We start from the raw sequence: 15,476 nt of genomic DNA, 5'->3' as shown, positions 1-15,476 counted from the left end.
TATTACAATTTTCCTCAGATAGGTGGCATTGGCACAGTTGGTAGAGCAGCTGCCACACACCAGCAGAGACCCATGTTCAATCCTGACCTCGGTACTGTCGGTGTGGAGTTTGCTTGTTCTCCCTGTAACTGCTTGGGTTTCTTCCAGGTGCTCTGGTTTCCTCCCACATCCTAAAGAGGTTTATCGGTTAATTGACATCTGTAAATTACACTAATGTGTATGGAGAGGATGAGATAGTTGGATAACATAGAACTAGTGTGAATGGGTGATCGATGGTCGGCATGGACCCGGTGGGTCCGAAGAGCCTGCTTCCATTCTGTATCTCTAAACAATGGCTTTTTTAGTAATCGCAACACTTTGACATTCATATTTGTTATGTGCCATACCTGAAGTGGTTCCACCAATTCCAATGTATGTTTCAGGTAAATTAAGTTTGTGATCTTGGATTCAGCTGCCTGTATCTGTTAAATAAACATGATGCTCTGTAATAGATGTCACTTAGGCATAACTAATACTTTATTAAATTAAATAAAAAGAACACCAAATACATCCGGAAGTATTCCTAGAAGTAATGAACAATATAAAATATTACTCTCTTCTACTTTAGAGTCAGTGCTTCAAGGCTTCATATTAATTAAATATCAAAACTTTTAAGGTCTAATTGCAGGTTTCAGTAATACTATGTACATTAGAAGAGAAATCTCTCAAGTAGCCAACAAGTAAAATAATACAGGGAACCTACGGTGTCTTGCTTTGGAATTTGCACCAAGACAGACAGGAGGTGATCAGTGTCCAAGAACCGTGAAATTACTGTAGAAAAAAACCCATAAGGATACAGCTATAATAAAATATATTCAACAATGCAGTAATGGAACTTAACAATAATATCAATCTATGGCTCACAAATTCATTATCAGCAGAAGACAATCTTAATGTTGTAACAGTACATTCCATAGCGAGAAGGTAGACACAAAATGCTGGAGTAACTCACCGGGACGGGCAGCATTTCTGGGGAGAAGGAATGGGTGAAGGGCTACCCCGGAAAGAGATGATTCATTTATAACTACACTCGCAATAACAGAAGTTCTTTTTCTGAAGAATTTTCAAAAATGTGTTTTTTAATTGCTACAGGTTTATTTTTGTTATTGCAAGCAAAAAAATAGTGAATGCTGCATGTTACATTGTGTAATAGAGTACCATTGCACTAAATGCAGAGTCTCTAGACCAGAGTAGGGGAATCGAGAACCAGAGGACATAGGTTTAAGGTGAGGGGGGAAAGATTTAATAGGTAACTTTTTCACACAAAGACTGGTGGGTGTATGGAACGAGCTGTAGGAGGAGGTAGTTGAGGCAGGTTGGACAGCGTGGGCAAATTGGGCCGAAGGGATACACCAAGCTGTATGACTTTATGACTCTATACGTGTCAATACAAGTGACAGTGTGTTTATTTCAATTGCCGCCTCCAGTGAAAGTGACAAGCTGTGTTCTTGAGAGACAATGGTGTCTGATTACTGCAGGGGGGTTACGTGGAAAATGCCTTTTTTTCCCTAGATTGATTTTTTTTCCCACGACAGCTTTTCCTTTGCTTGTCAATTTTGATTAGTTTAGAGATACAGCGCGGAAACAGGCCCTAAGCACTTTGGCCCACCGAGTCTGGACCGACCAGCGATCCCCGCACACTTACACTATCCTACACACTAGGGGCAATTTACAATTATATCAAGCCAATTAACCGACAAGCCCGTACGCCTTTGGTAGGTGGGAGGAAACCAAAGATCTCGGGGAAAACCCACGCAGGTTACGGGGAGAAAGTAGAAACTCCATGCAGACAAGCACCCATGGCCAGGATCGAACCTAGGTCTCTGGTGCTACAGGCGCTGAAAGGCAGCAACTCGTTTACTGCACCACAATGCTGCCTGTAACACACTGCCATACTGAAAAGAAATAACTCTGCAACCTTCTAGGCTCTTTGCACTTCCAACTCGAGTCTCCTGTCTATTCTTATTAATTCCCTCCAAATGTGTAAGAAGGAACTGCAAATGGTGGTTGTGTCTTTCTTCAGCGTTTTGTGTTTATTCTCTCTAACACTGGCAATGATATCCAGCTGCTTTGGCCGGGAGCCTCCCTGTCTCCTATACAATGCCTCTTAAAACCCACCCTTTTGGTTGCCTGCCCCATGTAATTGAGTATGAAGTTATTGAATTGAATTAAATTGAATAAATTTTATTAGCCAAGTATGTATGCATACAAGGAATTTGCCTTGGTGCTTTGCTCACAAGTTACAACACGACATACAGTAAACAGTGGTGGGTGGTTCCTGTGAAACATCAGGGGTAGTTCACAGGAGTTTTATGTCTGATGAAACTCCTGTGACCCACCCCTGATATGGTTTGTATGCCCAAAACCCCTGAAATAAACATCATATTTTCTGAGTTGTATCATGGTAAGTGGTGTAAATTAGTTTTATTCCTCTCATTTAATGTGTCTGCAACCCTGTGACCTCACCAGATCCCAGTTTATTCCAAGCTTCGAACAATTAAATAATACACTGGCTGACCTGACTGAAGGCTGAAGAAGAGATCCTCATCCTCTAGTAATTCTTGGACGCAGTCCAATCTTGTGGTAATAGTCTCCACATCCACAAGAGGCTCCAATATATTTGAGCGAAGCCTGCGACTCCCTCCAGCTGTCTTTGTGTAATTCAAAACTCCGTAGAGCGTGTGATTATTTCTGCAACAAAATGACAACACTTTTTACTTTAGAAAGAAACAAATAATAAAGCAATGAAGCGTGAGGAATCAGAAGCCAGTCAGCTTCTCAAGCTTATATATCTTCTTTTAGTTTCTTTTTTTGCCTACAGGCCAATCCTGAAAATTAGTTTTCAATTCCTGGAGTCTCAATGGCAATCCTGCTGCAGAGAGAAGGAACTATTGGGTTGATTTTATCAGGTAGATGCTTTGGCAGTGACAGATGGTGATAAAGATGAATAGCTAGTAAAAAGAAATGGAAAAAGCTGAAAAAATGGTGTGCAATTCAGCGGATACCAGAGATTATTTGATATCAAAAGTAATGATGCTGTGAAAGAAGAGGAAACAATGAGAGAGATTAACTGTTTTATCTGCTTCATAATTCTAAAGAAGATGACTTTTACCCGAATCGTTAAATGTTTCCCTTTCCACAGATGATGTCTATTTATTGAGTGTTTAGTTTATTAATGTCATGTGAGGTACAATGGAAAGCTTTTTTTTTTGCAATTTTGATTTTTTTTCGTGTTTCCAGTGTATGCAGTTTTTTTTACATAATTTATATTGTGAATTATTGTGAACTGCACTATTTGAAAATGAATTGAAAGCACTATTATTAAAAGTTTCAAAAGGGAATTTCATAAATACTTGAAGAGATGTAAAAACTGGGTATGGAGAAACACCAGACAATTCTTTTTGAAGCCAGAGTTGTTCCAAATGCCTTTGTTTTATGCCACATCATTCTCAAGTTCCATGAATTTATATTGAACAAAAGTACAACCTAACTTTTTCCATCAAATTTCTAACTGTTAAAGATGGTCAGCTATTTCATTGTCATCATGGAGACTGATCCTTTGCATGCCTATGTACCTGGGATCTCTGTTGTTAATAATCAGTTCGAGATGCTGTGCAGAAGCTGAATCTATCATTGCTGTCTGTTCACTTCCTTTGAAGATGACTTTAAGGGATTTTGGAGCATAAACCATATTCTGTATGAATTCAACGTACTTCAACAAGGCTGCAGCTGCTGCCAAACAGTAGTACCTGCAAAAGTAAGAAAAATCATCAACCGAGTTATGCCTCGTGAGTCCCGGCGGTCGGTGGAGGATGCGCTGACGAGAACAAGGAGGGACCCGGTGTGGGGGGGGGGGAGGCACAGAGAACAAAGAAGTACTGGGGATGGGAGGGCAGGGAAGATGGGGGAGAGGGAAGAGGGACTATACTGAATACTTTTGTTAATTGGTCAGCGCCCTTTATGTGACAACTCTTGCATACTCGTACTGTATGCAAAGAATCTCACTGTACCAATTGACAATCAAGTGACAATGTGACAATATAGTATCAATCAATCACCTTTTGCACTCCTCCAAATCCTCTTTTAATCATGCAAGTCAGCCTTGACTTCAGCTACCTAGACCATGTTTAGTATCTCTCCCTCCAACATTTCCATCAGTCTCTCTTCCTTTAGAAGTCTGATCAAAGTTTTCAACCCTCTGAAAATGTCCTTATTAATGGTGTTACATTTTGTTTAATAAGATCCTAGAGAAGCACATTTGAACATTTTACTGCACCAGTAAAGGTACACAAATGCATAATATGAGGTTAATTTAGAAATAGTGACGATGATGATGATACTTTATTGTCACCTGTGCTTAGCTAGGTGCAGTGAAATTCTTTGTTTTTGCATACAAAGTACACAAAAGAGTCGCCACAGAATACTCATCCCTTCTTTACCCTCCCCCTCCGGGTCCCCCTAAGGGATATATAAAACATTTAACTCCAACAACAATATGCATTGAGTCCACCTTAAATGTAAAATTTATGAAGTTGGTCAAACAAGCATTACCAACAAATTGATGTTGAATTACAGATGGATCCTCACCATCCAGCCATGCTCTCTTCTCACTGCTCCGTATGAGCAGGAGGTAAGAAACCTAATAATCCACCACGAGCTTCAGGAACAGGGGCAGCAAGGTGGCATAGAGGTAGAGCTACTGCCTTACAGCGCCAGAGACCCAGGTTCAATCCTGACTACAGGTACTTGTCTATACGGAGTTTGTACATTCTCCCCATGACCTGCATGGGATTTCTCTGAGCACTTCGGTATCTTTCCACACTCCAAAGACGTACAGGTTTGTATGTTAATTGGCTTGGTATCAATGTAAAATTGTCCCGTGTGTGTGTGGTGCGGGGATCACTGCTCTGTGCAGACTCGGTGGGCCAAAGGGCCTGTTTCTGCGCTGAATCTTTAAACTAAACTAAAAGAAAGGAAAACTAAACTAAGCTACCTGCACCATCTTGAGCCAACCTGCACAATCTTACTCCTACCTTGGCAACAGAACACCACAGACCACGTTTCACTACCATGGACATGTTTTCTAATTGTGTTTTTACACTAATGTCTTATTTTTTATGCAAAGCCATTTTCCTTTCGCTGTTTTGGATAATTTATGTCTAATTAATATTTTTGTGTATTGCCTGATTCTATATGGCTAAGATGCTGTTGCAAGCACGATTTCCATTGTACTTGTACCTCACCATAGTTGTGCAGTTGACAATAAATACTTGACTTGAAGTGATGCATTTGAGAATACTATTGAGGCTAGGACATTCACAATGAATGTATGGTCTAGGGAGTGTTGAAAACCAGAGGGACCTTGGTGTATGTCCAAAGTTACCTGAAGGTGGCAGTGGAGGTAGATAACATGCTTAAGAAGGCTTATGGCATACTGGCCTCATTAGCCGGGGCATTTTATACAAGACCAGGGGGCTATGCTCCAATTTGTAAACTATTGTATGTACTACATACAGTTTTGGTCACCATACTGCAGAAAAGATATTATTGCCCTTGAGAAAATGCAAAGAATGCTCTCAGCAGGATGTTGGCTGGGATGGAGTGTTTCACACAGAAGATGGTGGTGGTATGAGGAATGAACTACTGGAAGAAGTGGCAGACACAATTACAACATATGTAGGACATTTACGCATGTATATAATTTGGAAAGGGTCCGTGGGAACTGAACCAAATCCAGGTAAATGGAAACAATTCAGGTAGGGAACTTGATGGGCATTGGTGAGTTGGGCCGGAGGGCCTGTTTCTGTATCAAATGGTTATTTCAATTATAAAGACACCAGGTGAATGTTCTCTTGAGCAGAGGCGTTTAAAAGGGGACATGACTGAGGTTTATAAAACTTTGCAAAATATTGATAGGGTAGGCTGCGGGAAACCTTTACCCACATCAAAGATAGACAAAACTAGAGAACTAGGGGATATACTTTTAGGATGAGGAGTAAGAGATTTAGAGTGAACCAGAGAGGCACATTTTTCAGTGTAGAGAGTACATGGAATATGCTGCCTGAGATAGGGGAAGCAGAGTCACTGAGAGCATTTAAGAAATGTCCAGATGAGCACAAGAATCACCGGGATAGAAGTATTGTAAGACTAGACTGATATGGATGGGTGCTTGGTGGTCAGTGTGGATGCAATGGATTGACTGTTTTCACGCTGGTTATTCCTCACAGAGTAGCAGGTGCGAAGACAGATTCACCAGTAATCAGCTGCTGATTGAGAAAAGCACTGCTACTGTTGTGAGAATGTCCAGAAAAACTCAGGCCTTTGATCCAACCACCCCTACAGACAAATGTAAGGTTTGCACGTGGACTGTGATGCAATAGATGTAAAAGGGACAAAAGATTTGTTTTAATTGCTGTAAAGCAGATTGGAGGTGAAAGGTGACTAAAATTCATTCTTTTTGCTGTAAAGATATCCAACAAAAATATTTTGCAGTTCGAAAAATTAACAGAGATTCAGTTGATTTAAATACAAAACTTAATTCCATACTTCATCTGAACTTCCATTAGCACCGTGCTGAATTCAGGCGTGCAAAGCTGTTCAATGTACTCCAGGCCTTTAGTTTCATTAAAGTACTTCCTCTGAACAGTACTGAGAGCTACATTCTGTGGGAAGAGAAAAGAAAAGATTCCGCTCCAACTCGTGAGAAAACATGAATTTCTTTCTTCACATAATCCCAAGTACTTCCCTACTAAGTTTCCATCAGATTTAGCATCGCTGTTTCCACAGAAGCAAAACATATTATGATACAATTTTAAGTGCATAATCAGCATAAGATCTCCAGTGCATTAATTTCAAGTACGTCCTAATAATCATAAATCATCATATGTCTAACTTTCCTCCTGGAGCCATCTTCCATCATATATCCCACCCTGCAACCTTTTAACATCTTTCTATCTTCAATTTTCACACCAAATCATTTAACCTTAACTGCTCCACCATTGGCAACTGTGCCTGGGCCTTAAACTCTGGGATCTCCTTCAGACTTCTCTAACTTTAGATGGCTCCTCTGTCCCTCTCTTCCCCTCCCCCTTCCCAGTTCTCCTACTGTCTTCCTGTCTCCAAATACACCCTTTCTTTGTCCCGCCCCCCCTGACATCAGTCTGAAGAAGGGTCTCGACCCAAAACGTTACCCATTCCTTCTCTCCTGAGATGCTGCCTGACCCGCTGAGTTACTCCAGCTTTTTGTGATAAATGTATATTGTTGCTTGTTGCTGTAAGAGGGAAGCCAACGACATTAATGCTCCATGACATGAGAGTCTACAGGTTTTATGGACACTCTTAAAGGAAGAGAAAGATATGGAAAAGTTCAGGAAGGAAATTCCAGAAGGTAACATCCAGGTAGCTGAAAGGATGGTTACCAGTGGTGATGGGAATTTAAAAACTTATAAAAGTCGGAAATGGAGGAACACAGAGATCTCAAAGGAATATAAAAGCACTATTAAAAACAGTTATTACACTGATTACATTATCTAAAGCATAGACCAGAATTATTGTTGAGAGGTTCTACATCATGCTTACTTTAAAGTTTTCTGTGACAAGAGTGAACAGTTTGGTCCCACCTCCTTTATCACAAGTAGTATTTGGCATTATAATTTCAAGAGGAGATAAAATCTGTAGTTTGGTAATGACCTGTAACACAAACAGAATGCAGTGTGTTCTTGTGCAATGTAATAGTAATTCAAATCAATTGGATTTTGAAAAATATGAATTGATTTTTATACTGTTTAATACTTACTTTATTTTGTATATGTTTCATCCATAGTCAAACACACCAAAGCTTAATGAATAAATGATCCGCATCATTGAGCAGCATGGCAATGAATGATAGAATGGTTACAGCACCATTTGGGGTGGCACGGTGGTGCAGCGATAGAGCTAACAGTGCTTGTAGTGCTGGAGACCCGGGTTCAATCCCGACTACAGGTGCTTTTCTGTACGGAGTTGGTACATTCTCAGGTTAATTGACTTGGTGTATGTGTAAATTGTCCCTAGTGTGTGTAGGATAGCTTTAATGTGCGGGTTTATCGCTGGTCGGCGTGGACTCATTGGGTGTTTCCCGCACTGTATCTCTAAACTAAACTAAAACTAAACACAGGAGTTATTTGAATACTCAGATGGGAAAGGCAGAGAGGAATATAGGCCTAATGCAAGTAAATGGGTTTAACATAGGTAGGCATCATGGCCGTGGACGGGGTGGGCTGAAGGGATCAGTTTCAGACCTCTATGTTTCTAAGATTCACTCACCCCCTCATGTCCACACCAGTTATCTCCCTAACAGCCCACAGGTTCAACCCACCAGTCGTTTCTCCATTGTCTCACAAATTATTCTCCAATGTATATTTATCCATTTCTCACTCAAAGGCCACAATGGAACCTTCCTCTTTCACATCTGTAGGCAGTGCATTTCCGATTCCGTTACATAAGAACTATTTTTCTTATGTTAGTCTTAACTGTCTTTCCCTATTTCATATATTGGTATTGGTTTAATATTGCCACGTGTACTGAGATGCAATAAAAAGCTGTGTATGCTATCCAGTCAATTCTTACTATACATTAATTTGACAGGTGGTGACAAGAGAAAATTTTGAAGATGGCACTGGAGCAGTTAAAGAACATGGCAGCCATACCATCATGGTTGGACGCCTTCCATGGGTTCACCCTCAAGATGGATCTTCTGACTTCAGCCTCAGAGACTACTATAATGTAGTCAGGGACTGTTGGGGCTCGTGAAGGTACATTATTGTTCATTCTTTCGAAATGAACACAGAAAGGAATGAGCTCATCTGGGAGTGTTGTGTCACTGTCACTTGAGCTACTTGGTTTTACCTGAAATGAAGTGATGCGTGCAAGTACTATCATGTTACCAAACATCCGTCTGCACCTCGAGTTTAGACCGAAAATATCGACATAAAATAGTCACCAAAGAATCTAATGAGGAACTGAAAATAATTTTTAGAGCCCACTGAGAATACAGAACTTGATACCACAGGGAGTAGTTGAGGCAAATTAGATTCAGTTAAGGAGATGATTAACTGCAAATGTAGTGAAACCAAGATCAATTGTTCCTTTCATGAAAGAACTGTGTAAATATAATATGAGGAGTAATTCACAAGATTATGGAGGAGGCCAGGAATGGAACTAAAGAGTTGTTCTGGTGGAGAGCTATGTGGCCACAATGAGCCAAAAGGTTATGTAAGCATTCTATAATTCCAGATGTTTACAGCTGGGTGAGGAAGCCCAGGAGAGGCCTGAACCACATTTCATATTCTGCTCGGGAGCTTATAACCCAATGGAATGAACAATGGATTTTTCAATTTCTCATAACCTACACCTCCGGTGCTGTCCTCGCGCGCACACACTCACCTGCCCACCTAATTTTATTCCCCTTTATTTCATCTTTTCTTTTCCAACCACCTCCCCTGGTTCCTTCTGCCTATCATCCCTTCCCTATTTAGCTTAACCTGTTACCTTTCACCTCCCACCACCCATGCTCCCCCTGATTCTGGCACTATTATATACTGACAGTCTTTATTCACCTCAGTCCTGATGTAGGATTTCAAACTAAAACACTAACTTATACCTTTTACCTCCACAAATACTGTCTTGCATACTGAGTTCTAACAGTATTCTAATTTTAGTGCCCAGTTCTGTGCTGTTTATGGTATGAGATACCCATAACGTCAAACAAACAACTCACATACATCCAGGACCACAAATCGGTGCAGGTACTTGTGTGCGATACACACGGCATCTGTCAGTGATAGGAACTCTTTCACAGGCCACCCATCTCCATATGTGATATATTTTTTATCAAGCATTATTTTAGCTTAAAACACGGTATAAAATATACCCAAGCAATTGAATTATGTATTTCACAATATTAGTCTTAGATTGTTAAGGTCTATTCATTGTCTATTATGTCACCTGTTACTTTTTTGGGTGTTTACCTCAATAATAAATTGGACTGGTCCGAAAACACCGATGCGCTATACAAAAAGGGCCAGAGCAGACTCTATCTGCTAAGGAGACTCAGGTCCTTTGGAGTGCAGGGCGCACTCCTAAGGACCTTCTACAACACGGTGGTTGCATCAGCCATTTTCTATGGAATGGTCTGCTGGAGCAGCAGCATCTCAGCGGCGGAAGGGAAGAGACTTGACAAGCTGGTCAGGAAGGCCAGCTCTGTCCTGAGTTGCCCCCTCGACTCAGTGCAGGCGGTGGGAGAGAGGAGGATGATGGCAAAGTTAACATCGCTGCTGGACAACGACTCCCACCCCATGCAGGACACTGTCACTGCACTGAGTAGCTCCTTCAGTGACAGACTCCTTCACCCCAAGTGCGTGAAGGAGAGATATAGGAGGTCCTTCCTTCCCGCTGTTGTGAGACTGCACAACCAGCACTGCTCCCAGCAGACGAGTCAACAGTAACAGTTAAGGAATACAATTTATCCTTGTCTTTACTTTTATTTATAATGAATGATCTCCTTTTTTGCTTACAATTCAATAAAATCTTACTATACATAAGCACAATCATACTAAATTACAAGAATGTAAGAACAGTGGATTACACTGAGGCAGTACACAAGTTTCGCCATATTTCCAGAAACCATTCAAGTTCAAAGTTGTTCATTAGAGTATTAAGATGGCCATAAAGGCCCCTTGGTCCTTTTGGTTCTACATTTTAAATCAGGGTACTGTGGTCCTTGGCCCTCTGTCCAGAGGAAGTAGTTTCTCAATAGGTTTTGCTATATATGTTAGATGATTGAACATGTTTTATCAGAACATGGGAGATTCTCCATGGAAACATCTGCACCACTCCACCAATGTCATGTTTATTGCCCATCCCTTGATCAACTTCAAGAGCAGAGTAGCAGCTATATGGGTGCTTGTGAGATGCTAATCATAAGTTCATATGTGATAGGAGCAGTATTAGGCCATTCAGCCCATCAAGTCTACTCCGTAATTCAATCATGGTTGATCTATCTCTCCCTCCTAACCCCATTCTCCTGCCTTGTCCCCTTAACCACTGACACCCAAACTAATGACCATATTTATTACCTTAGCATATGTGGTGTTGTCTGCAAACTGGGATAATATTAATTCTGGAGTCTTCAGGTCGACGCTGGCCATTCCTATTTCACCCCGAGCAAGCCCACGTCCCTCTACCACTGCCACAATTACAGAAGCAACGTGAACTGAGACCGCAGAAGATGAGGTAACTGTGTGAAAAGTATTTAAAGTAATTAAGATTCTAGCATTGGAATAATATTATCCACTACACTCGCCACAATTTTGCAGTTTTGTAACCAAAAGTTATTTAATCTCGGCGTAGATTTGAAGATTGGTAAATTGGACAATTAGTCAATTTAGCAACTGATATAAGCAAGGCTTGCTCAAGGGGTGCGGCCCTGTCGAGGGAATTGCCCTGTGAGAAAAGTGTGAGTCTTTGGCTGCGAGTCTTTGGCTGAGGGAGGACACCACACCAAACGCTTGAGAGTGCGAGATGCAAGAACGAAATGTCATGCAAGTTGATTCAATGTGATGCTTGCAGGATGTGGGAGGTCAGGGACACTGCTGGTGCCTCTGGCTGCTACAAGTGTGAGAAGTGTATCCAGGTACAACTCCTGAAGGACCGTGTTGGGGAACTGGAAAAGCAAATGGATGACCTCAGGTTCGTCCGAGAAACTGTGTTGTTCCTTGACAAGTCCTACAGTGAGATTGTTACACCAAAGGTACTGGAAGAGAGAAGGTGGGTGATGGTGAGAAAAGGAAGGAAACTTGGAGTGCAAAGGTCCCCGGGCATTGTGCCTCTTGAGAACAGGTTCACCCACTTGGAAGCTGTCAGGGAAGAAGACGTTACCACACTGAGCGGCAGACTGGCCTGCGAAGCAAAAAGTGCTGTTGAGCCAAAACCAAAGAGGCCGACGTCAGGCAACGCCGTGGTAGTAGGAGACCCCATTGTGAGAGGTACGGACAGGGGTTTCTGCGGCCACAGGCGGGATTCGAGGATGGTAAGGGGGAATTGTACAAAAGGGACGGATTGCACCTTAACAGGTGGGGGACCAGCATTCTGGCAGGTAGGTTTGCCACTGCTACACGAGTGGTTTTAAACTAAATAAGTGGGGGGGGGGGGGGGGTGTCAAATGGGATAGTCAAGGATGGAGTTAAAGGGAAAGAGAGTAAAGGAATAGTTAATGACCCCAGAATTAACAGGAAAGAAAGCTCACAAAGGGATAGGACAGTATGGCCAAGTGTAATAGGGATCGATGCGAAGGGTGAGATGAGTAAGGAATTGAAAGTATTGTATATGAATGCACGAAGTATAAGAAGTAAAGTAGATGAACTTGAGGCTCAGTTAGAGGTTGGTAGATATGACATTGTGGGGATTACAGAGACGTGGCTGCAGGAGGATCGGGCCTGGGAACTTAATATTCAGGGTTATACATCCTATAGAAAGGACAGAATACAGAATACAGAGCTTTATTCGTCATTCGGTACCAAGGTACCGAACGAAATTACATAGCAGTCACACAAAAAAAAAAGAACACAAGACACACGACCCCAACACAAACGTCCATCACAGTGACTCCAAACACCCCTTCACTGTGATGGAGGCAGGTGGGCAGAGGCGGTGGGGTAGCTCTGCTGGTGAGGGATGAAATTCAGTTCCTTGCAAGAGAGGACATAGGGAATGACGAGGTAGTCACTGTGGATTGAGTTGAGGAATTGTAAAGGCAAGAAGACACTAATTGGTGTCATCTGCAGACCCCCAAATAGTAGCCCGGATGTAGGATGTAAGATGCAGCAAGAGTTAAAACTGGCATGTAAGAAAGGTAATGCCACTGTGGTGATGGGGGATTTCAATATGCAGGTAGACTGGGAAAATCAAGTTAGTTCTGGACCTCAAGAAAGAGAGTTTGTAGAGTGCCTCCGAGATGGATTCTTAGAGTAGCTTGTAATGGAGCCTACCAGAGAAAAGGCAATTCTGGATTTAGTGTTGTCCATTGAACCAGATTTGATAAGAGAACTCGAGGTAAAGGAACCGCTTGGAGGTAGTGATCATAATATGATTAGTTTTAAACTGCAATTTGAGAAGGAGAAGGTTAAATCGGAAGTGTCAGTGTTGCAGTTGAACAAAGGGGACCATGAAGGCATGAGAGAGGAGCTGGCCAAGGTAGACTGGAAAGGGATCCTAGCAGGAATGACGGTGGAACAGCAATGGCAGGAATTTCTGGGCATAATCCGGAAGACGCAGGATCATTTCATTCCAAAAAGGAAGAAAGATTCTAAGGGGAGTAGAAGGCAACCGTGGCTGACAAGGGAAGTTAGGGATGGAATAAAACTAAAAGAAAAGATGTATAACACGGCAAAGAGTAGCCGGAAGCCAGAGGATTGGGAAACTTTCATAGGACAACAGAAGGTAACAAAACGGGCAATACGGGCTGAAAAGATGAAGTACGAGGGGAAGCTGGCCAAGAATATAAAGAAGGACAGTAAAAGCTTCTTTAGATAGGTTAAGAGAAAAAGAGTAGCAAAATCAAATGTGGATCCCTTGAAGGCAGACACGGGTGAAATTATTATGGGTAACATAATAAGGAAATGGCAGAAGAGTTGAACAGGTACTTCGGATCTGTCTTCACTAAGGAAGACACAAACAATCTCCCAGACGTATCGGAGTACAGAGGATCTAGGGGGGTAGAGGAACTGAAAGAAATTTTCATTAGGTGAGAAATAGTATTGGGTAGACTAATGGGACTGAAGGATGATAAATCCCCTGGGCCTGATGGTCTGCATCCCAGGGTCCTCAGGTAAGTGGCTCTTGAAATAGTGGACGCATTGGTGATCATTTTCCAATGTTCAATAGATTCAGGATCAGTTCCTGTGGATTGGAGGATAGCTAATGTTATCCCACTTTTCAAGAAAGGAGCGAGAGAGAACGGGGAATTACAGACCAGTTAGCCTGACTTCGGAGGTGGGAAAGATGCTGGAGTCAATAATGTGGATAAATGTGAGGTTATCCACTTTGGTGGCAAGAACAGGAAAGCAGACTTTCTCTGTGTTTTTTTTCACACAGAGTGGTGAATCTGTGGAATTCTCTGCCACAGAAGGTAGTTGAGGCCAGTTCATTGGCTATATTTAAGAGGGAGTTAGATGTGGCCCTTGTGGCTAAAGGGATCAGGGGGTATGGAGAGAAGGCAGGTACGGGATACTGAGTTGGATGATCAGCCATGATCATATTGAATGGCGGTGCAGGCTCGAAGGGCCGAATGGCCTACTCCTGCACCTATTTTCAATGTTTTCTATGTAATAACGGTGCATTTGGATAGCAGTGAAACGATAAGTCCTCGTTAGCATGGATTTATGAAAGGGAAATCATGCTTGATTAATTTTCTGGAATTTTTTGAGGACGAGACAAGTAAAATAGATGAAGGGGAGCCAGTGGATGTAGTGTATCTAGATTTCAGAAAGCCTTTGATACGGGAGATTGGTGACTAAAATTAGAGCACATGGTATTGGGGGTAGGGTGTTGACATGGATAGAAAATTGGTTGGCAGACAGGAAGCAAAGAGTAGGAGTAAACGGGTCCTTTTCAGAATGGCAGGCAGTGGCGAGTGGAGTGCCGTAAGGCTCGGTGTTGGGGCCGCAACTGTTTACCATATATATTAATGATTTGGAAGAGGGAATTAGAAGCAACACTAGCAAGTTTGCAGATGACACAAAGCTGGGTGGCAGTATAAACTGTGAAGAGGATGTTAGGAGGTTGCAGGGTGACCTGGACAGGTTGAGTGAGTGGGCAGATGCGTGGCAGATGCAGTATAATATAGATAAATATGTTTATCCACTTTGGCGGCAAAAACAAGGAGGCAGGTTATTTTCTCAATGGAGTTAGGTTAGGTAAGGGGGAGGTGCAGCGAGACCTGGGTGTCCTTGAGCACCAGTCACTGAAAGTTGGCGTGCAGGTACAGCAGGCAGTGAAGAGAGCTAATGGAATGTTGGCCTTCATAACAAGAGGATTCCAGTATAGGAGTAAAGAGGTTCTTCTGCCGTTGTATAGGACCCTAGTAAGACCACATCTGGAGTATTGTGTGCAGTTTTGGTCTCCTAATTTGAGGAAGGACATCCTTGTAATTGAGGCAGTGCAGCGTAGGTTCACGAGATTGATCCCTGGGATGGCGGGACTGTCATATGAGGAAAGATTGAAAAGACTAGACTTGTATTCACTGGTGTTTTGAAGGATAAGAGGGGATCTTATAGAAACATATAGAATTATATAGGGACTGGACAGGCTAGATGCAGGAAAAATGTTCCCAATGTTGGGCGAGTCCAGAACCAGGGGAAACATAGAAAATAGGTGCAGGAGTAGGCCATTCGGCCCTTCGA

At 42.2% G+C, this 15,476-nt stretch overlaps 1 protein-coding gene across 1 annotated transcript in view; it reads right to left on the bottom strand.

Annotated features, from left to right (window-relative positions):
• Positions 1 to 15,476, bottom strand: part of msh4 (mutS homolog 4) — a 61,723-nt gene that overhangs the window by 41,912 nt on the left and 4,335 nt on the right. The window contains exons 2-8 of the mRNA XM_078408075.1: positions 11,154 to 11,346; positions 7,618 to 7,728; positions 6,586 to 6,701; positions 3,615 to 3,788; positions 2,558 to 2,730; positions 743 to 810; positions 387 to 461 (exon numbers count right to left, since the gene is read on the bottom strand). Coding sequence (XP_078264201.1) covers positions 387 to 461; positions 743 to 810; positions 2,558 to 2,730; positions 3,615 to 3,788; positions 6,586 to 6,701; positions 7,618 to 7,728; positions 11,154 to 11,346 — 910 coding nt within the window. The remainder of the gene's footprint in view (positions 1 to 386; positions 462 to 742; positions 811 to 2,557; positions 2,731 to 3,614; positions 3,789 to 6,585; positions 6,702 to 7,617; positions 7,729 to 11,153; positions 11,347 to 15,476) is intronic.

This window comes from Rhinoraja longicauda, chromosome 11 (genome assembly GCF_053455715.1).
Source record: "Rhinoraja longicauda isolate Sanriku21f chromosome 11, sRhiLon1.1, whole genome shotgun sequence".
Taxonomy (NCBI): domain Eukaryota; kingdom Metazoa; phylum Chordata; class Chondrichthyes; order Rajiformes; family Arhynchobatidae; genus Rhinoraja; species Rhinoraja longicauda.
This window is presented reverse-complemented; position numbering and strand designations above follow the sequence as displayed.